The sequence below is a fragment of the Garra rufa genome, chromosome 12, assembly GCF_049309525.1.
Source record: "Garra rufa chromosome 12, GarRuf1.0, whole genome shotgun sequence".
Classification (NCBI taxonomy): Eukaryota; Metazoa; Chordata; class Actinopteri; order Cypriniformes; family Cyprinidae; genus Garra; species Garra rufa.
This window is the reverse complement of record NC_133372.1, coordinates 45,176,616-45,198,320: the sequence shown is the minus strand read 5'-3', so window position 1 is coordinate 45,198,320 and position 21,705 is coordinate 45,176,616. Positions and strand designations below refer to the sequence as shown.

The window sequence follows — 21,705 nt, the reverse complement described above, 5'->3', positions numbered from 1 at the left end:
AATTGAGGGTCAGACTATAGATCCAGTTGAAGTGACTGACACTGATGAGCTCTGGGTCAGAAGTGATGATTTAATTAAAGAGATGAGAGGACTGAACATGTGCAGGCGGACGTGCTGGTGTCATTTGCTCAGACGTCAGCATGCATGAGGCTTCGACCTGTTGCTGAGGCGAACGAGAGAGCAGCAGATGTGTGTGTGTGTGTGTGTGTGTGTGTGTGTGTGTGTGTGTGTGTGTGTGTGTGTGTGTGTGTGTGGACTGATAGGCACCAGGTGCAGCTTTTGTTTTGCCTTCCTTTCTTTAACTCTCCCTCCCACCTCCCTCTCCTCTCCTCCTGTCAAACTCCTATTTTCCTCTTTCCCTCCCCACTGGAACTTTTATTGCTGTTTCAGAGCTCAGGAGACTTCATGGAGTTACATTGGTTATGTTTCTACAGCTTAAATTCTATAAACGAGACAATGGTTGGATTATAGAGCTAGGAAATGAATGCAGAGAGCAGCTCAGATCATTTCTGAGGTTTGAGTGTCAGTATCTTGGCAAATCCAAGCGCAGTTTGAGACATTGTTGACAACTTTTTATATGTGACCCGGGACCACAAAACCAGTCAAAGGGTCAACTTTTTATATCTGAATTAATAAGCTTTCAATTGATGTATGGTTTGTTAGGATAGGACAATATTTGGTTGAGATACAACTATTTGAAAATTTGAGGGTGCAAAAAAATCTAAATATTGAGAAAATCACCTCAAATGTCTAAATTAAGTTCTTAGCAATGCATATTACTAATTAAAAATTAAGTTTGGTACCTTCATGGAACTTGATCTTTACTTAATATCATAATGATTTTTAGCATCAAAAGAAAAATCAATATTTTTGAAACATACAATGTATTTTTGGCTATTGCTACTTAAGACTTGGTCCAGAGTCACATAAATGCATTTTGTTGTTTGCCTTTAGCATTATTTTTGCTTTTTTCAACTCATCAGAATTTAGACTTTATATCTCATAATTCTGAACCTTTTTTTTTTCTCAAAATTGTGAGTTTATAGCTCACAATTTGGACTTCTCACAACTGAAAAAAGTTATTATTTTGCAAGATGTAAACTCTGAGAAATTCTGAGCAAAAAGGTCTCAATTGTGAGATATAAATTCACAATTTTGAGAAAAAGAGTGAATTGTGAGATATAAACGGTAACACTTTACAATAAGGTTCATTAGTTAACATTAGTTAACCACATTAGTTAACATGAACTAATAATGAACTGCACTTATACAGCATTTATTAATCTTTGTTAATGTTAATTTCAACATTTACTAATACATTATTAAAATCTTGTTAACATTAGTTAATGCAGTGTGAACTAACATGAACAAACAATGAGCAACTGCATTTCCGTTAACTAACGTTAATGAAGATTAGTAAATACAGTAACTAATGTATTGCTCATGGTTAGTTCATGTTAGTTAATACATTAACTAATGTTTAACTAATGAACCTTATTGTAAAGTGTTACCATATAAACTTACAAATTTGAGAAACAAAACATCAGAATTGTGATAAAAAGGTCCAAATTGTGAGATATAAATTTGTACATCTATGAAAAAAGTCCAAATTGTGAGATATAAACTTGCGATTCTGAGTCAAAATGTCTAAATTGTGAGATATAAACTTGCAATTTCAAGGAAAAAGTCCAAATTGTGAGCTAAGAACTTGCAATTTTGAGAAAAAAGGTCCAAATTTTGAGATATGAAATTGCAATTCTGAGCCAAAAGGTCTGAAATGTGAGATATAAACTCACAATTTTGAGAAAAAAAGGTCCAAATTGTGAGATATAAATGTGTAATTCTGAGGGAAAAAATCAGAATTGTGAGATAAACTCGAAATTTTGAGAAAACAAGTCCAAATTGTGCAATACAAACTCACAATTCAGTACAAAAAGCCTGAATTGTGAGATATTAACTTGTAATTCTATGAAAAAATGTCAGAATTGTGAGATATAAACGTGCAATTCCAAGGAAAAAGTCCAAATTGTGCAATACAAACTTGCAATTCAGGAAAAAAGTCTAAATTGTAAGATATTAACTTGTAATTCTATGAAAAAATGTCAGAGCTGTGGGATATAAACTTGCAATTTCAAGGAAAAAATTCCAAAATGTAAGCCAAGAACTTGCAATTTTGATAAAAAAGATCCAAATTGAGAGATATAAAGTTGCAATTCTGAAAAAAAAGTCCAAGTTATGCAATGCAAACTCACAATGAATTGTAAGATATTTACATGTAATTCTATGAAAAAACATCTGAATTATGAGATATAAACTAAATATTCTGACCAAAAGTCAGAACTGAGGTATAAACTCATAATTGCAAGAAAAAAGATAAAAATTCACAATTATTTGAATATGTTTATTCAGTGGCAGAAATAAGCTTCCATAGACGAGGACCCTTGAGATTAGGGTCTTTTTTCCTGAGGAGAAACATCTGAGCAGCAGAAAGTCTCCATGTGACGTCTAGGAGAAACATTTGAGGAAATGTGCTTTGTGATTTGTGTTCTGCGGTGGGATCTGGACACAGGTGACTGTTGGAGACTCCAGCTGTCCGTTCGCACCCCCATCAGCTCCATATGGTGGAAGAACAGAAGGAGACGGAGGGGGAGGGAAACAGAAACATCCGTCCCAGCTCTTTCTCTTTCTTTCTTTCTCTCTCTCTCTCTCACACACACACACATAATAATGATCTGATAGCTTAACCCTTTTGTGTCCGTGGCTGGAAGCAGCTCTGTGTGGGTTTGTTTTGCTGATGTGTGGCTGGAGGCGGTGCGGCTCTCGGCGCTTTTGTCCCGCACTCTTTAAATGATTTCTAAACACTCGCTTTGGCCGCATTGAAGCGCTTTTAATGGAAATTCATATATCATTTTAAACAAAGACAGGCCGGGCTTTTAAATCAACTCTTTGTGCCTCAATGTTTAACGTTTTGGGGGAGTAAAGCTCTTTCAGATGGGTTTGGTTATAGTCTCAGAGTCAGCACATGTATTCACAACCAAATCAACCCAGTTTATGCTTTCATATGTTTCAGGAGAAATCAATTACATATGCATATCAATCTTCTTGTCAGAAACCTAATAAAGAACCATAGTTAGTCAGACATTATAGTTATTGGGTTGCATTACTTGATGTTTCATTGTAGGCTCAGAAATGAACCCATTTTAAAAACAAAATGTCTGAATTCTGAGATTTAAACTTGCTAATTCTGAGACAAAAAGTCAAAAGTGAAAGATAAACTCGCAAATGCAAGAAAAAAGTCTGAAATCTGAGATATGAACTCACGATTTTTAGAACAAAAGTCAGAGTTGTGAGATATTAACTTGCATTTCTCAAACAAAAAGTCAGAATTGAGAGATCAACTTTCAAATGCAAGAAAAAAGTCTGAAGTCTGAGATATAAACTCACAATGTTTAATAAAGAAAGTCAGAATTGTAAGATAAACTTGCAATTCTCAGACAAAAAGTCAGAATTGAGAGATCAACTTGCAAATGCAAGACGCAAAGTCTGAATTCTGAGATATACACTAATAATGTTTACTAAAAAAAGTGAGAATTGTGAGAAATAAACAATTCTGAGGCAAAAGGTCAGAATTAAGAGATAAATTTGCAAATGCAAACAAGCCTGAATTCTGAGATATAAACTCATAAACAAACAATTTTGAGCATCTAAATGGTGAAATAAAAAACTAGAACAATCTGAGATTTCAAACAGATTTGCCTTTTAAATTTCAAATTAATTCCTGAATTTAAATTAAATTTGAATTTAAATTTTGACCTGGCAAACAGGATGCGTATAGTTTAAATGTTTATACTTTATGCTTGGTAAATATACATCATAATAAAAAAAAGTGTAATTGCATAATGATCTTTGTAACTTTTATGTATTCATACAATATTCATAAATATGCATAAAATATTCATGAACACATAAATAAAACAGTAACATGCGTTTTTAATTTCTCTGTGGTGAAGCTATAATTAAATACATGTTATATCAGGTGAGATGTGTCAGATGACCGGCTAATATTGACAGTGACGTATAATAATAGCAGTCATTAATTTTTCCTCTGTATTGGAGCTTTATGAGGTGATGTGGAACAGGTGGCAGTCAGAGGAAGCCACGCATTTGCTGTTAGCAGATCAATATTGATCCGCACAGATATCCTGGAGCTGTGCTAACAGACCTGTGTGTTCTTCCGCACTGATCCGCACCACAGCTGTGCAGGAGGAAGTGTGTTTAATGCGGTGTGTGTGTGGCGACCGTCTCAGGTGGAAGGCGAGGATGTTTCTGCCTCGTAGATCTCCAGCAGTTCAGTGACTGATAACCAAAGACTCCGCACCTGCCATGTGTCCCTGAAACCACAAAACAGGACAAATTTGAGAGCTGGAGATACCTATAGTTCGAATACACTTGATTTTTATAAGCGATCATTTATTCTTTTCAATTATGCATCCTTATGAATGCATAAAGTATGCATCGATAATCTTGACCCATACAATGTATTTTTAGCTATTGCTACAAATATACCTGTGCTACTTAAGACTGGTTTTATGCTCCAGGTTCACAATTAGGGCTGTTTTCTAGCCAACTACAACTTTGAAGTTCAATATGCATGCACAATTACTCAAATTATATTAATAATTTGTTATAATTATTTTTCACAATATTTACACCAAAAACAAATTGACAAATTAAAAAAAGTCAGATGTGAGAGATAAACTCGCAAATGCAAAAGAAAAGTCTGAATTTTGAGATATAAACTCACTATTTTTAGAAAAATAGTCAGAATTGTGAGATATAAACTTGCAATTCTAAGACAAAAAGTCAGAATTGAGAGATAAACTTGAAAATGCAAAAAACCCTCTGAATTCTGAGATATAAACTCACAATTAAAAAAAAGGCAGAATTGTGAGAAATAAACTTGCAATTCTGAGACAAAAGATCAAATTAAAGAGATGAAAGGCCTTTTCAAATGAAAGGCAGAATTGTGAGAAAAAACTCTGAATTCTGAGATATAAAACTCACAATGTTTAATAAAAAAGTCAGAAATGATGTCAACTTGAAATTCTGAGACAAAAAGTCAGAATTGAGAGATAAACTCGCAAATGCAGGAAAAAAAATTGAGAGATAAATTTGCAAATGCAAAAAAAGGTCTTAAATCTGAGATATAAAACCAAAATTTTTAATAAAAAAGCCAGAATTGTGAGATATAAACTTACAATTCTGAGAGAAAAGATCAGAATTGTGAGATAAACTCGCAAATGCAAAAGAAAAGTCTGAATTTTGAGATATAAACTCACAATTTTTAGAAATATAGTCAGAATTGTAAGATATAAACTTGGAATTATCATACAAAAAGGTCATAATTGAGAGATAAACTCACAAATGCAAGAAAAAAAGTCTAAATTCTGAGATATAAACTCACACTTTTTAGAAAAATAGTCAGAATTGTAAGATATAAACTTGGAATTATCAGACAAAAAAGTCAGAATTGAGAGATAAACTCGCAAATGCAAGAAAAATGTCTGAATTCTGAGATATAAACTCACAAATTTTAATAAAAAAGCCAGAATTGTGAGATACAAACGTGCAATTCTTAGACAAAAGATCATAATTAATGGTTGTTTTTCACAATTTTTACACCAAAAAACCAAATTGAATTTGTTAATTACATCAACAAGATTGCTTGATTTAAAAACTTCAAAATCTCAAAATAGCCAAAGTCAAGGCAATATATTTTGATATTTTATAATAAACATGTCTCCAATCTGATTTTAGAAATTTTTCTTAATCTAATGTAGCTTAACTCGTAGAACTGCGTCTTGTTTTAAGTCACTAGTGTCGGTTAAGCCGTAGTTCGCCGCAGGTGTGATGCTAATCTGTGCTAACAGACGGTGGATACGGGAGGGTTTGTGTACATCCTATGGTGTGGCACAAACCCAAATGGCTGGGCTTCCTGTTTCTCCCAGTCCTTCCTGCGTTCTACTTCCTGCCTCCTAGGAAGGAACCAGGTGTACATGGAATGGGGAAAAAAGCTGGCGTATGATTTTTTAGTCAGGCATTAAGAGGGGCAGCCTGAAGGACCCGGAGCGGGGCTCAGGTGCGCTCGCAAACCGCAAGATCTGTGTCTACGTGTCCGTGTGTGCGTGCAAAAGTGTGTCGCACCTGTGACTGCACCGCATTCGATCAGGGGGATAAGACGATGGTTTTGTTGGAGTCTCAGAATGAAAACATTGATTCATTGCAATACATGAAACCAGTGTAAATTGCAAAATGCAATATATTGGTCCTTTGAAATTTGATGTTCTTTATGCAAAATATTGATCTGAAAGAGGGATTTGAATATATGGAGGAAATTGGTCTTCCATAAAAACATGATTTGTCTTATTTTTTGTACACATTTTTAGTGATTTCTTAGATTTAATGCAGTGCACAACATTATTTTAGTACCACTGATATACTATTGTAGTTTTTATTAATATTTTATATTTTTAGTTAATATTTCATTATATTTTTGCATTTTATTTTTTAGATTTTATCACTTTAAGTATCACTTTTTTACCACTTAATTTTTTTTTAGCTTTTGTAATATTTCTATATAGTTTTTATTGAATTGAATTATTATTGAATGTTTATTTATTTATTTTAGTACTTCAAGTTAAACTAAACAAAACATGTAACTAGTAGCTGAAATGAAATAAATTTAATTTGAAAATATTTTATTTCACCCCATGTTGGTTTTTATGGTTTTTACTATTGATTGGAAACATTGATTGTAATGCATGGGAGACGAAAAAATTAAAATTAAATAAATAAATAGCCTAAATAAATAATAGGCGTATATTTATCTGTTTATGTAGGTTTGGCCTTTCACAGAAACAAAATGTCTTATTTTTAGTGAATATTTTAGTGATTTCTTTATGGACAACAATGCTGTTTTAGTATCATTGATATACTATTTTAATTTTCATTAATATTTCATGTTTTTGTTGATATTTTGCTATATTTTAAGAATTTAATTTTTAGATTTTATGTTATCACTTTAATTTTAGTTAAAGTTATAGTAATTTAGTTATATATATGTATGTATAGTTTTTATGAATTATTTTTAGTTTTGGTTTATTTATATTAGTACTTAAAATTAAACAAATCTAGTTAAAACAAGTTAAATTTTATTTTATTTATATTTTATCTCACTTTAAGTTTATTATTAAGCAATGATTTTTTATGGTTTTAGTTATAGTTAACTATCATAGCCTTTATACACAACTAAACAACTAATAAATAGAGACAGGTAAAATTGAATTATATAAACAAAGAAATAGTAGCATGTTAACTATAACTTTCAAAATGTAATTTAGATTCACTTATGTTTCTGCGACGTGACGAACTCATCGGTTTATCGCAAATGCAATGAAACGTACGAATGAAGCGTTATAACAATCCCATTAAAAGCTGCCTTACTTTTCATTGTTAAGTGGAGAGGCCCATTTAAAAACCAAACAGCGAGAACCGCATTCACTGCATTAGTTTCCCATGAATAAACATTAAACAAAACACGCTTTTCACCCAGAGAAGCCCCGTCCGCCTATGAAAAGTCGTCTGGTAAGAAGCGTTTCATGACCTTTGACAACTCGATCTGTGTGGGTCTATTAGCCGCCTTTGTAAAAGCATTTTCAGCAGCCTGATATACTCCAAATGAGGCCGATAGCTTCTCTCACGGCTCTTGTAGAACAATAGCGCCTCTGATCTACGACTTTTGGGCCTGGTGGTCCATTCACGGGCAGAAAGTATGCGTTTAGCCCTTGACGGCTTTTGTGAAGCCCAGTTAGCAAGCGTGAAATGGCCCGATTCTTCATTCTTAAGCGAGCTCAATGATCACCCTTTCTTTCCTAGGGACAAAACCTGGTTCATTTGCACTTCAGCTGTCGGGACTCCACGGTTCTTAAACAGGGGCAGAAAACATCTGGTGTGCACCAGAAAAGATGATGGGTTTAGTAAGGGTGCGAGGGTTAAGATTAGAGAATTTATGCCGCTCCGGCCTCAATTGGATTGCCGAGGTGTCTTTAAGCATGAATTGCATATCAATGCATCAATTGCATATCAATGCATGAGACACAATGACTACATTTGAGCTTGCTTCGTTTGCACCGGTGCTTCTGGGAACGTTTTAGATGGAGATGCAAGATGAATCTAGTTAAGAAATGATTGCATGGTCAGAGCGAACGAGATCAGAGACATACTGCTGCCATGATTCTGCTGGACTTTATTGGGTTTTAATGGAAATCTCTACTTGAACAAACAGAAACGTTTGTGATTCCGAAGATAAAAAGAGATCTGTCAATCTCCAACTTAATATCTGCGGTTTTTCAGACAGTACAGAGAAGAACGTTCCTGCCATGCCCGGTTCCCCAGTGGATGGAAAGACTCATTCCAGACCAACCGTCTCCATCATGCCCCCTCTACCCTCCGTTAACCCCAGCGGACCTCGACCAGCAGCTTTCTCCACCACAGCATGTGAGACTCGCACACAACACTGCATTCAAACATGCATGCTATCTGTGCTAGATAGTATGTGACATTGGCACTAGTTTGTCTTATAGGATAACATACTACAATTTCCACAGTATGCCTACTGTGCACAGGATTTGAATGTTCTGTATGCATGGAATACCCAAATAACCTATTGCATTTGTCAATATTTGCAGTATGCATTGTGCTTGACTTGACCTTCCATTTGCACTGTGATTTATAAACCAGAAGTGATTAAAGCCATATTTAACGAGGTTATGTGGCAACTTTGTTGCAACACTAGTTTGAAATGTTCATTGCGGAATCATGCAATCTTATCTGCATGCTATTTTAAAAAAATAGTCGGCAGTATATACTGAAAGTATTCAGTGATATCCACTCCAAACACATCTAATGAAAAAGGAGATGAGTTTTGGACTATTCTAATGAATTAGAGATGGATGCCATAGTATTTTATGTATTTTGAACTGGAAAAAATAAATTCAATGCAGTTTAGAGCAAATTTCTTTATGCATGGAAAACCTATATAACCTATTGGATTTGTCAAATTTGCAATTTGTAGTATGCAAACTTGAATTGACCTTAAATTTCCAGTTTAACACAAACAAAGATGTCCTAATAATGGCATATAGTCTTTCACCGGAGAAGTACATAGAGTACTTTAAATGCATAGTGGTGCATTTACATTTCATTATTTAGCATGCATTTGTATGCAAAACAACTTACAAATGAGAAAAAAAGCCATTTACCCTAAAGGAGCAACTAACTGCTGTACCAAAATACAAAGGAAAACCAGAGCAAAAGTTTAAAGTGAAGAGTGTTTTTGCTGAAAGAAAGATTTTTTTCAATAGTAAAATGGTAAAAATTGTCTTCATATATTATAGTCATAAACACAACACACATTTTTTGGAGCTTGCAGGCTTCATTTGGACAACTTTAAAAGCGATTATTTGTTAATATTGAAAAGCAATATTTACAATTCTCTGCACCCTCAGATTCAAGATATTCAAATAGTTGTATCATGTATTATTGTATTATTTATTCAGATGATGCATAAATCTCAATTTTAAAAAATTTACCCTTATGACTGGTTTTGTGGTCCACAGTCACATATGAGATGAGAAAAAAAAAAACGATTTGAAATAAGTTTAACTGGAAAGAGATAAAAAAAATAAAACTAAACTAAAACTAAAATAGTAACAGTAATGTAAAAAAAAAACTAAATTAAAGTAAAACTGTAAACATAAAATAAAAAAATCTAAATATTAATAAAAACAACATATAACAATAACAATACAGTTTGAAGGTCATGTCTAATCACATTCTCTGTTTCTGCAGTGACCAATGGGATCAATCACTCTCCACCAATGCTGAACGCTGTTCCCTCGCCGCCTCAGCGCTACAGCAACGGCCCTTCATCATCATCTTCCTCCTCTCTGGCCAATCAGCAGCTTCCAGCCACCTGCGGCGCACGGCAGCTGAGCAAACTGAAGCGCTTCCTTACGACGCTGCAGCAGTTCGGCAACGACATCTCACCCGAGATCGGAGAGAGCGTCCGGAACCTGGTGCTGGCACTAGTGGTGCGTCTCTCACATAAACATTTGCACAAGCAGAGTTTGGTCAAATATGAACCAGAGTTAACAAGCAATATGTTTCTCCAACAGAACTCCACCGTCACCATTGAAGAGTTTCACTCCAGACTACAAGAAGCTACAAACTTCCCCTTGAGGCCGTTCGTCATACCCTTCCTGAAGGTAAATGCCCTTATGATTTGGGGATATTTAGGATGCTGATGCTGGTCGTATGGAAATTTAAAAATAGAGATAAAAAGCCGAAAAAAATGTTGAAGAGAATTCAAAAGAAGAAAGAAAAGAAGAAAAAGTCAAAGAGGCAGAAGCCATAGAAGATGTCAAAGAAGCAGAAGTCGAAGAGGCAGAAGCCATATAGAAAGTCGAAGAAGTAGAAGTCGAAGAAAATGTCAGAGGCAGAAGCCATAGAAAACCATAGAAGAAAAAACTAGGCAGAAATCATAGAAGTTGAAGAAAAAAGCTGAAGAAGTAGAAGTCAAAGAGGCAAAAGCCATAAAAAAATAGAAAAAGTAGAAGTCGAAGAGGCAAAGGTCATAGAAGAAGTCAAAGAAGAAGTCGAAGAGGCAGAAGCCAAAGAAGAAGTCGAAGAGGCAGATGCCATAAAAAAGTAGAAGTAGAAGTTGAAGAGGCAAAATCCGTATTAGAAGTCGGAGAAAAAGTCGGAGAAGCAGAAGCCATTAAAGAAGTTGAAAAAGTTAAAGTCGAAAAGTCAAGAAAAAATAGAAAAAGTCAAGGAAGTAGAAGTTGAAGAAAAACATAGTCAGAAACCATAGATGAAAAAAACTAGACAGAAACCACAAAAGTCGTCAAAAACGTACAAGTCAAAAAAAAGTCGAAGAGGCAGAAGCCAAAGAAGAATTAAAATAAAAAGTCGAAAAGGTAGAAGCCATAGAAGAAGTCAAATAAGTAAAAGTTGAAGAAAAAGTCAGAGGCAGAAGCCAAAGAAGAATTCGAAGAAAATTCAAAGAAGTAGTAGTCGAAGAAAAGGTTGAAGAGGCAGAAGCCATAAAAGAAGTTGAAAATGTAGAAGTCAAAGAGGCAGAAGCCATAGAAAAAGTAAAAAAAGTAGAAGTCCAACAAAAACCTAGTCAGAAACCATAGAAGTCAAAAAAGTACAAGTAAAAAAAAGTCGAAGAGGCAGAAATCATAGAAGTTGAAGAAGTAGAAGAGAAAGTGAAAGGTATCTCTTGTTTCCTTTGGTAATTTATGGAGCAGACTGAGACTTCCGAGAATTCGGTCGGAAGTGTGAAACACGACTATAAACCGTTGAAGGTTTTTTACAGGGCTGCGCGGCATATGGAGCTCGGCAGCGGTTAACACAGTTGTGCCGAATATTTGCCTGTGCAAAATAAGAGAACGCGAATGACAGGCGGCACATGTGAGAGGAGGACCGGGTTAATCATCTACAGTAATGTTTGTCATACTAGTAATAAAAACTACAGATTCTTGTCCTGTTTTAGAGATGTTTGGAAAACATTTTGAAGCATCCCAGACCGTTTTCTTCCGGTATCATGTTAAATACGTTCTGTGAAAATGGAATTGTTTTGATTATCAGCGTAACGAACTGTTTATTGACGAAGGCTGATGAATCATGAATCAATTACAAATGAATCATTCCTTTGATGTGGTTCTTTTTAATGATTCAGTCAAAACCAATTTGTGGATCACTTGATGGTAAGAACAGTGTAAAACTGTTACTTTGATATATTAAAAGCATAAATGCAAAATGCATTCTTTTTTTTTCAATTCTTGAGACATTTGTGTGAGGAAAAACAGGGTTATTGTGGTTAACTAAAAATGGAATCTATTAAAAACATTTTTGTTTAACTGACAAAGTTGAGATGAAAAAATAAAGGTTGACCAAACTAAAAATCTGAAATGAGTCTCAGTAGAAGCACTAAAATTGCTAACTGTAAATAAATAAATAAATCTGTCATAATAAATGAAGCCTGTACAGTCATATTTAAAATAAGAACAACAAAATTACAAAAACGTATGCCAAAAATCATTAGGATATTAAGTAAAGATCATGTTCCTTCCTACTGTAAATATATCAGAACTTCATTTGAACAATTTTAAAGGTGATCACAATATTCCAGATCAGATTCCAGATTTTCCAAACAGTTGTATCTCGGCCAAATGTGATGTATAAATCTCAATTTTAAGTTCAAAAGCTATAAACAATAATAAATTAACACATATTTATATCATTTAATTTATAGCACAGTGATACCAGCAGCATTTATGCACGTTGTATTTCATGAAAACATATAAAATCCTGGACATGGTACCATATTTGAGTGACAACTCATTGAATCATTAGTGTTCAAATGAATTGGACTTCCCAAAAGTAACATTAGCATGCTTTACAGAAAGAAACGTGTAAGTTAGTTTGCATGAGGGAGTATTTTCCCCTTGTGTTTGCCAGATGCTTTGACAGAAAGCAGTCTGATATTCTTCATATGTTCACTTTAGTAATCAAACTCACATGCTCATCATGTAAGAAATGGGCCGCTGGCTCTGGTTTGTTTCATCTCGCCGATTGTTTCTCTTCTCCGTTTCCATCCTCCTGAGGCTGAAGTGTTTTCATATGAAAGATTTATTGACTATTTTGATGAGATGTTGGTGAAAATCGCAGTCTGGAGCTTTAATGGCGAGCAGAACGTGCAGTGACGCTGAACAGACGCCTCGGGCGCGGTCTGCTTTGAGTTTGCATGCGCGCCACGGCTCCGATGAGTCTGTCGAGGAACCAGTTCTTTTGACCTTTATCTTCGCTCTTATCAGGAAAAATGCCAAAAATGTGGTGGTCAGACTTTAAGAAAATCTTCCAAAGTTGGTTTGATCACTAACAGTTAGCCGTTTAGCTCAAATTTGTTATGAAGTGAGAGATTCTGTAAACTGAACATGGTGTTTCTATTGCAGGCGAATCTGCCCTTACTGCAGAGGGAGCTATTGCACTGCGCACGGGCGGCTAAACAGACTCCAGCGCAGTATCTGTCCCAACACGAACACCTCCTGCTCAGCACCACCGTCCCGTCACCCGCCGACTCCACCGAACTACTGCTGGATCCCAGCGAGAGCAGCAAACGCCACAGTCCTAACAGGTATGAATGCATATTAACATGCCTGAGCAATAAAACCTTATACCAAAACAATTGTGTTACTTGAAATAAGGTTAGGGCTCATCAAATAAATGTTTGATGAAAAACGTAAGTGAAAACTGTAAATGTTGTCTTTGCAACTAAATGAATTAAGTTGGAACACTAGAAATAATAACTAGAAATAATAAAATGTAAAATGCAACTAAAACTACAGCTGAAACAAAAATAGTATTCCTATTTAAAATAAATACTAAAAAAAATGACAAAAGCACAAGAAAGCAACAAAACTTCTAAAAGTTAAACCAAAATTGAAAGTAAATGTTAATTTAAAATATGAATAAAAGCTCTAATTATATATCAATATTAAGTGATAATATTTTAATAAAGTTGTTTTTTTGTCTTTAATTTTTTCTTTATTTATTTTTAAATGTTCAAAATCTCAAGCTTTTTGTCCAAAAACATGGCATTTCCATGATACTATGACCAAAATAACATTATGTCATGGTACATATCTAAGAAAGAATGGAATACCCACAGCACTAAAAAATAAATAAATAAACAATGCTTTACTAATGGTAAAATTTCAAAAAATCATGACCATGGTACTATTATTGTTTTTTTTTTACCATTGCACTTTGATATATATGTATATATCAAATGGTTACTAATTTTATACAGCATGATACTTAAATGTAAGGTGTTTCAAAAAAGTGACCCTGGACCACAAAACCAGTCTTAAGTAGCGCGGGTATATTAGTAGCAAAATGGGTCAAAATGATCGATTTTTCTTTTATGCCAATTATATATGTTCTATAAATATATTTTGTACACTTTCTACCATAAATATATCAAAACTTAATTTTAGAGTAGTAATTTGCATTGCTAAGAACTTCATTTGGACGATTTTAAAGGCGATTTTCTCAATATTTACAATTTTTTGCACCCTCAGATTCTCAGATTCCTAACAAACCACACATCAACTGAAAACTTGTATATTCTGCTTTCAGATGATGTATAAATTGATGGCTTATGACTGGTTTTGTGGTTCAAGGTCACATACAACAATGGTATTTACTGTGAGGTGTTTCAGAAAATTTTTATTGTCATTGTAGAGGTCCAAAAGTGTTATTAGGGATTTGTTTCTTATTTATATTTATATTTTCTGACTTACCTTAGAAGTAAAGAGAACGGTTTCCATGAGCGTCCTCCTGCCTCCCTGGAGCCTCCTGCCAAACGAATCTGCACCATTAGCCCCGCCCCTAGACACAGCCCCGCCCACCCGTTGCAGCTCCCCACCCAGATCCACCCGACTCCGCCCCCTCTGCAGCACTACGCGCTGGATGACATCAGCACACCTCACCTGTACAGAGAACCGCACCGGATCCTGGAGCTGAGGGAGCTGAAGGATCGGCCACGGCTACCAGGTACTAACATACGGCAAGGCGCATTTTAACACTAATTTTTACACACTAGTGCATTTCTGATGTGTTTTTGTTGATGATTTCAGGCACTAACGGAGGCTACCGTGAGGAACCTGTAGACCACAGACTGACAGACAGAGAGTGGGCTGAAGAATGGAGACATCTGGATCATGTAAGACTTGATTTGGAGTACTGTGCCTATGTATATGCCAATTATTTTAAATGTTCTATTGTGAATTCGTGTACTAAGGTTTTCTCTCATCTCTGGTTGTAGGTGCTGAATTGCATTGTGGACATGGTGGAGAAGACGAGGCGTTCAGTGAGCGTTCTGCGGCGCTGTCAGGAGTCAGACCGCGAGGAGCTCAATTACTGGCGGCGGCGCTCAAACCAACACGACGACGGACGCAAAAACGGAACGGCGACAGGGAACGTCCCGTTTAGCAAGACACAAAGCCCTCTGTCCACAGAGGGAGTCAACACAGGTGAGTCGTTTAGGAGTTCAGTATTATTTTACGATTGAGTCACCTTTATGTTATAGTGCTTTATACATGATTTTTTGGTGATAACCAAAGACCATTTTAATTCAGTTCAGAAAATTCATAAAAATTCATCAAGTATAGATTGTGTTGCCAAGTCCACGGTTTTCCTGCAAAATTGGGCTACTTTCATACTAATTTTACGAGAGGAACCCCACCACAAAGCATGCATTTTACCCCCTGAACGCAGGAGACCCTCCTCGAAACACGATTGGGCTACTTTTGGGCTAGTTTTGAGTTGCAATTGGGCGAGTTTAGTTGTGAAAACCTGGCAACCCTGATTATAGATGAATTTGATTAATCTATAAGCAACTCTATAGAAGACAATAGTGTAATTTTTCAGTTTAGTGCAGTGTTGATTCAGTTTATTTCATTTATTTTGAAACAAAATTAATTTAGTGATAACCAAAGACGTTCTACAACAGAAAATTCATCATAATCAGTTGTTATCATGTTGTTATTCAGCTCAAGTCAGTTTAATGTTGATTCAGTTCAGTTCTACAACAGAAAACGAATTAAAATTCATAATAGTGACCCTGGACAACAAAACCATAAGTCATAAGTAGCGCAGGTACATTTGTAGCAATATCCAAAAATGCATATTTATTTAGTTATTTTTCTTTTATGCCAAAAAGCATCATGTTCCATGAAGATATTTTGTAAACGTCCAACCGTAAATATTTCAAAACTTCATTTGGACAACATTAAAGGCGATTTTTCCAATATTTCGATTTTTTGCACCCTCCGATTACAGATTTTCAAAGAGTTGTATCTCAAGCAAATATTGTAACAAACCATACATCAATGGAAAGCTCATTTACTCAGCTTTTATTGCAATACATAAATCTCAATTTCAAAAAATTACTCTTATGACAGTTTTTTTGGTCCAGAGTCACAAATTATGAATGAATTTGATTGAGCAGTAAAGCAGCTCCATCATCAAGTCAGTTCAGTTGAAGTTTTGTTTTCATCTGATAGTTTGAGTGCAGTCGAATTGATAATATTACTGGATATTAAAGACAGTTCACCCAGTTGTGTGTTTTTTTGTTTTGTTTTGTTTTGTTGGTGACCAACTTCTTCAAAATATCTTCTTTTGTGCTCAGAAGAAGAAAGAAGCTTTCCCTTTCCCTTTTTGGGTGAACTGTCCCTTTAAATATCTTATAAACCCAACTAACAGACTAAGTTGTGTATGTGTGTGTGTGTGTGTGTGTGTGTGTGTGTGTATATGAGAGAGAGAAAGAGAGAGCCTGCTGATGGAGCAGGTGTTGTGTACTTGGGTCCAGGCTGAGAGAATATCGTCTCAAACGCTGAGGTCTGGCTGCGTTCCTCACCGCCATCTGTGACCAAACGCTGCCCAAAACTCTTGAAGCGGCTCACGTGCCTCCATAGCCCTCTCTCCTGCATGATTCTGAAGCCTTCCGATGCTAATTTGCTCCTAATATATTTGTTTTTGTCTCCCACAGACTCTCAGAGGGATCTTCCCCTGCGCGCCGGCTCTGGCTACGTGCCTGATGAGATATGGAGGAAAGCCGGTAAGGGCGACAACCCAGATGCACCCTGGGAAACCTGTTTTCTCCCCTGCCACCTGTTTATCAGTCTTGTTTCTCATTAATCACACTTGCAGACTCAAAGCTCCGTGTTGGATATTGATACTTGTTTTATCACAGTATAAAACAAAATGTTGATGCATATGTCTTTTGATTTGTGCAGAGGAAGCGGTGAACGAGGTGAAGCGGCAGGCGATGGACGAGGTGCAGAAAGCCGTGGCAGAGGCCGAGCAGAAAGCCTTCGAGATGATCACCGCCGAAAGAGCCAAGATGGAGAAAACCCTCGCTGAGGCTAAAAGGAAAGCCACTGAAGATGCCATACAAGTCATCAACGAACAGGAAGACTCGAGTGAGGTGGGCATCATGATAAACACACCTTCATTCAGTCAAAAACCACACATGCTGGATGAGCTGGTACAGAAATGCGTCACGAATATATAAATTAAGTCTTTTTTTAGGTTCCGTTTTATTTAAACAAGACTTATGATGCAAACATTAGTGCTGGTTATTTGAAAATCTAAATTGGGTGCTAAAACAGCATAGAAATGGTTGTAGATAATAAAAATACTATTAGCAGGCACTATTAAATGTAAATATACAGGTATGTGCCAAAAAATTGGAATATCGAGGGAAAGTCTTTTATTTGTTTCAATTTAAATGATTATGGATTAAAGACAAAAAAAAATCCAGTATTTCACAAAATTAGAATATTTCATGTGACCAATAAAAAAAGGATCTTAAACACGAATTATTAATATAAATATGTGACCCTGGACCACAAAACCAGTCATAAGGTTAAATTTTACAAAACTGAGATGTATATATAATATGAAAGCTCAGTAAATAAGCTTTCTATTGATGTATGGTTTGTTAGGATAGGACAATATTTGGCCGAGATACATCTATTTGAAAATCTGGAATCTGAGGGTGCAAAAAAATCAAAATACTGAGAAAATCACATTTAAAGTTGTCCAAATTAGGATCTTAACAATGCATATTACTAATCAAAAATTACATTTTGATACATTTATAGTATGAATTTTACAAAAAATCTTCATGGAACATAATCTTTACTTAATTTCCTTATGATTTTTGACATAAAAGAGAAATCAATAATTTTGACTCATGCAATGTATTTTTGGCTATTGCTATAAACATTCCCCAGCGACTCAAGACTGGTTTTGTGGTCCAGGGTCACATATAAAATATTAGTGAACTAATATAACATACAAGTTTCACTATTTGAAACAAATTATTGAAATAAATGCACTTTCTCGATATTCAATATTTTTTTGGCACATACCTGTATACATAATAAATATACACAGTGCACACCAGTGTTGGGGGTAAAGCATTACAAGTAATAATAATACATTGTAATTATTCTGACAGTGCTGCACAAGCTCCGTAGCCAGGGTTCAAAAAAGTCCAAAGTGCGAGGAATATCTGCGTGATGAGATGAAAATCGTTCATAAATCTGCTGCTGTCAGCAAAAAGTAGTACTGAGGTTTCCTTGCGGGTTTCCACCAAATAAAAGTCAACATTCATAAATGTTGGTATTGTAATTTTACTCTTGTTCTGTAAAATAAAATAAAAAAGTAAACAAAAATAATGATAACAATCATTACAACAGCTCTATTAACACATTTGTTTTTGTATTTTCCTTTGCTCAGCAAGGCTGCATTTATTCGTACATTAAAAAAACTCTTAAAATGAATCGAAAAAATGTATTTTAAGTTAATTGCTTTGTTATATACACTCCTGTTCAAAAGTTTGGGTTCGGTAAATTTTTATTCTTTCCTTTTTTTTGAAAGAAATTAATACTTTTATTCACCAAGGATGTGTTAAATTAATAAAAAGTGATAGCATAGATTTACATTGTTGGAAAAGATTTTTATTTTTAATAAATGCTGTTCTCTTTTAACTTGTTATTCATCAAAGAATCCTAAAAAAATTAATCACATGTTCCAAAAAATTATTTGGCAGCACAACTGTTTCTAACATTGATAATTCTACTAATAAATCAGCATATTAGAATAATTTCTGAAGGATCGTGTGACACTTAAGGCTGAAGTAAAAGCTGATGAAAATTCAGCTTTTCATCACAGTAATAAATTATATTTTAAAGTATATTAAAATAAAAACTATTGTTTTATATTGTAATAACATTATTTTGCAGCCTTGGTGAGAATAGAGCCAGAGACTGTATAGAACCGCATTGCATGTCCAAAGCGCAAGGAAAATCTGCACTGAAATAATGAGAATCATTCATAAATCTGCTGCTGTCAGCAAAAAGTAGTACTGGGGTAGTGCCTGATTCAAGAAGGGGGTCTTAAAAATGGACAAAGATTATTATTTTACTAACTTATTATTTGTAAGTTAAATTATGATTTGTTGGTAGGCTATAATGTTTACTAGAATGTCTAATTAAAATCTTCAGTGTTGAGTAAATATTTTTAAATTGCTGTTTTGCAGTAGATTATTATTATTATTTTTGAAAAGCAAGACTGAGAGACTGAGACTTATGAAGTCAAGTGCATGTAAGGATTTGGAAACAAGTGATTTATCGTCCCATCCCTAGCAAACACGCCATTTGTGACCCTGGACCACAAAACCAGTCTTAAGTCGCTGGGGTATATTTGTAGCAATAGCCAAAAATACATTGTATGGGTCAAAATTATTGATTTTTCTTTTATGCCAAAAATCATTAGGAAATTAAGTAAAGATTTTTTGTAAAATTCCTACTGTAAATATATCAAAATGTAAATTTTGATTAGCAATATGCATTGTTAAGAACTTAATTTGGACAACTTTAAAGGTGATTTTCTCAGTATTTTGATTTTTTTGCACCCTCAGATTCCAGATTTTCAAATATATGTATCTCAGCCAAATAGTGTCCTATCCTAACAAACAATATATCAATAGAAAGCTTATTTATTGAGCTTTCATATGATGTATACATCTCAGTTTTGTAAAATTTAACCTTATGACTGGTTTTGTGGTCCAGGGTAACATTTTAGCTTTTTTTGATCTCTCATCTTTTTCATTGTGAGTCCTGTTTTTCACGGGATTCGTACCCAAGGATTCCACATCCTAAGTCCAATTCCATGCTGACTGAGCTACCGAGCAAGCTTTTTACATCTAGTATTATATCCATTTTCGACCTCCTGCACATTTTGGCAATTTAATTTATGCAATGGTGAAACAAATTGGCAAAATACATGGGGGAAAAAATGCGAAAAAGCATTTTCGGCTTCGGTGCATCCCTAGTTGTAATGCCTGTAAGCTGTGATTTTCTGATTAGCTCACGTTCTTTCTCTCTCTCTCTCTCTGGTTGTCAGTGTTGCTGGAACTGCGGTCGTAAGGCGAGCGAGACGTGCAGCGGCTGTAATGCGGCGCGTTACTGCGGCTCCTTCTGTCAGCACAAAGACTGGGAGCGACACCATCTCATCTGCAGCCCGGGGCTCCAAACGCAGCCCAAAGCCATGTCACGCATCCTGGCCAAAGCTCCTGAGAGCGGCCCCGTCCCGAGCCCAATCCTGGAGAAAACCTCCAGCACCTCCAGAGCGTCCACACCACCCACCCCAGCGTCCTCCTCCACGCCGGACGCCAGCGGACACTGAGACACAGAGCTATGGACTCTATCGTAAAACAATGAAAGAGGATTTTAACTGACGGATGTGACAGAAACAGGACATTCAGACAGACTTTTTCAGTTTATCCCACAGGAGGATGTGTTTTGGCATTACTCGACGTGACTCAGCTTGCTTATTCGCTGCAAAATGTGATCGGTTTCACCCGCACAAACCGTTGTCAGTGTTTTGTTTGTGTGTAAGTGTGTGATCGTGTCTGTAAATACAGTATCAGAGCAATATAAAAGTGATGGATTCGCCAAAGCTGTCAATGCTGTGACACGTTCATGTTCCAGACAGTTTATCATTATTATCTGACAATATTATCAGAGTTTTGATGGAGAATGAGTGCGGTCTGAAGGGAGCGGTTTTGATCAGGGTCCAGATGTACAATCAACAGCTTCCAGTACAGATTTAGTGACTTTCCCAAACCTGTATCCACATGCAAAACTCTGCAATCTCAGGAGGATGTTATATGTATATCTTTTTATTTTTTGTTCCACGTGTAGAGTCGAGGTGAGTCTTAGGCTGTTTCTTTTCTTTGGTTTCCACGTTGACGTCTTCAGCTACCTTCGTTTCGTACGGTACACCACATGTTGATTTATTTTTTCATGATAAGAATGTGTAAAATATAATGGTGCAAGAGAATCTTTATTTTGTGAGCTACTCTGTGACATTCGTTTCTTTTCTTCGAGAATTCTTGAATATTGGTATGAAGTAGATATTAAAAAATAAAAGACATTAACGTGACCTCAGGCTTTGACGATCGTTGTTTGTTTTACTAATGGATTCGTTCATGCTAATTTAGTCGCCATAAGAAAAACTCATTCCATCTGTAATCTGATTTGAGAAAATATAGATATACGAATATATACACTGCCACTCAAAAGTTTGGGATCAGTATGATTTGTAATGGTTTTTAAAGACGCTTCTTATGCTCATCAAGGCTGCATTTATATGGTCAAAAATACAGAAAAAAAATGTAATATTGTGAAATATTATTTCAATTTAAAATAACTGTTTTCTATGTGAATATATTTTAAAATCTAATTTATTCCTGTGATACAAAGCTACATTTTCAGCATCATTACTCCAGTCTTCAGTGTCACATGATCCTTCAGAGATCATTATAACATGCTGCTTTATTATCAATGTTGAAAACAGTTGTGCTGCTTAATATATATTTTGGAACCCATGATACTTTTTTCAGGATTCTATGATCAATAAAAGGTAAAAAAAGAACATTTATTTAAAATAAAATAAAAATATACACATTCTAACAATATACACTCCTTTTCAAAAGTTTAG

At 35.2% G+C, this 21,705-nt stretch overlaps 1 protein-coding gene across 1 annotated transcript in view; it reads left to right on the top strand.

Annotated features, from left to right (window-relative positions):
* LOC141346613 (protein CBFA2T2-like) overlaps positions 1–21,147 on the top strand; it is a 44,368-nt gene extending 23,221 nt beyond the window's left edge. The window contains exons 2-11 of the mRNA XM_073851539.1: positions 8,413–8,556; positions 9,910–10,151; positions 10,236–10,325; positions 13,083–13,264; positions 14,438–14,685; positions 14,769–14,854; positions 14,957–15,164; positions 16,682–16,750; positions 16,929–17,119; positions 20,107–21,147. Coding sequence (XP_073707640.1) covers positions 8,413–8,556; positions 9,910–10,151; positions 10,236–10,325; positions 13,083–13,264; positions 14,438–14,685; positions 14,769–14,854; positions 14,957–15,164; positions 16,682–16,750; positions 16,929–17,119; positions 20,107–20,388 — 1,742 coding nt within the window. The 3' untranslated portion in view covers positions 20,389–21,147. The remainder of the gene's footprint in view (positions 1–8,412; positions 8,557–9,909; positions 10,152–10,235; positions 10,326–13,082; positions 13,265–14,437; positions 14,686–14,768; positions 14,855–14,956; positions 15,165–16,681; positions 16,751–16,928; positions 17,120–20,106) is intronic.
* The last annotated feature ends 558 nt before the right edge of the window (positions 21,148–21,705 follow it).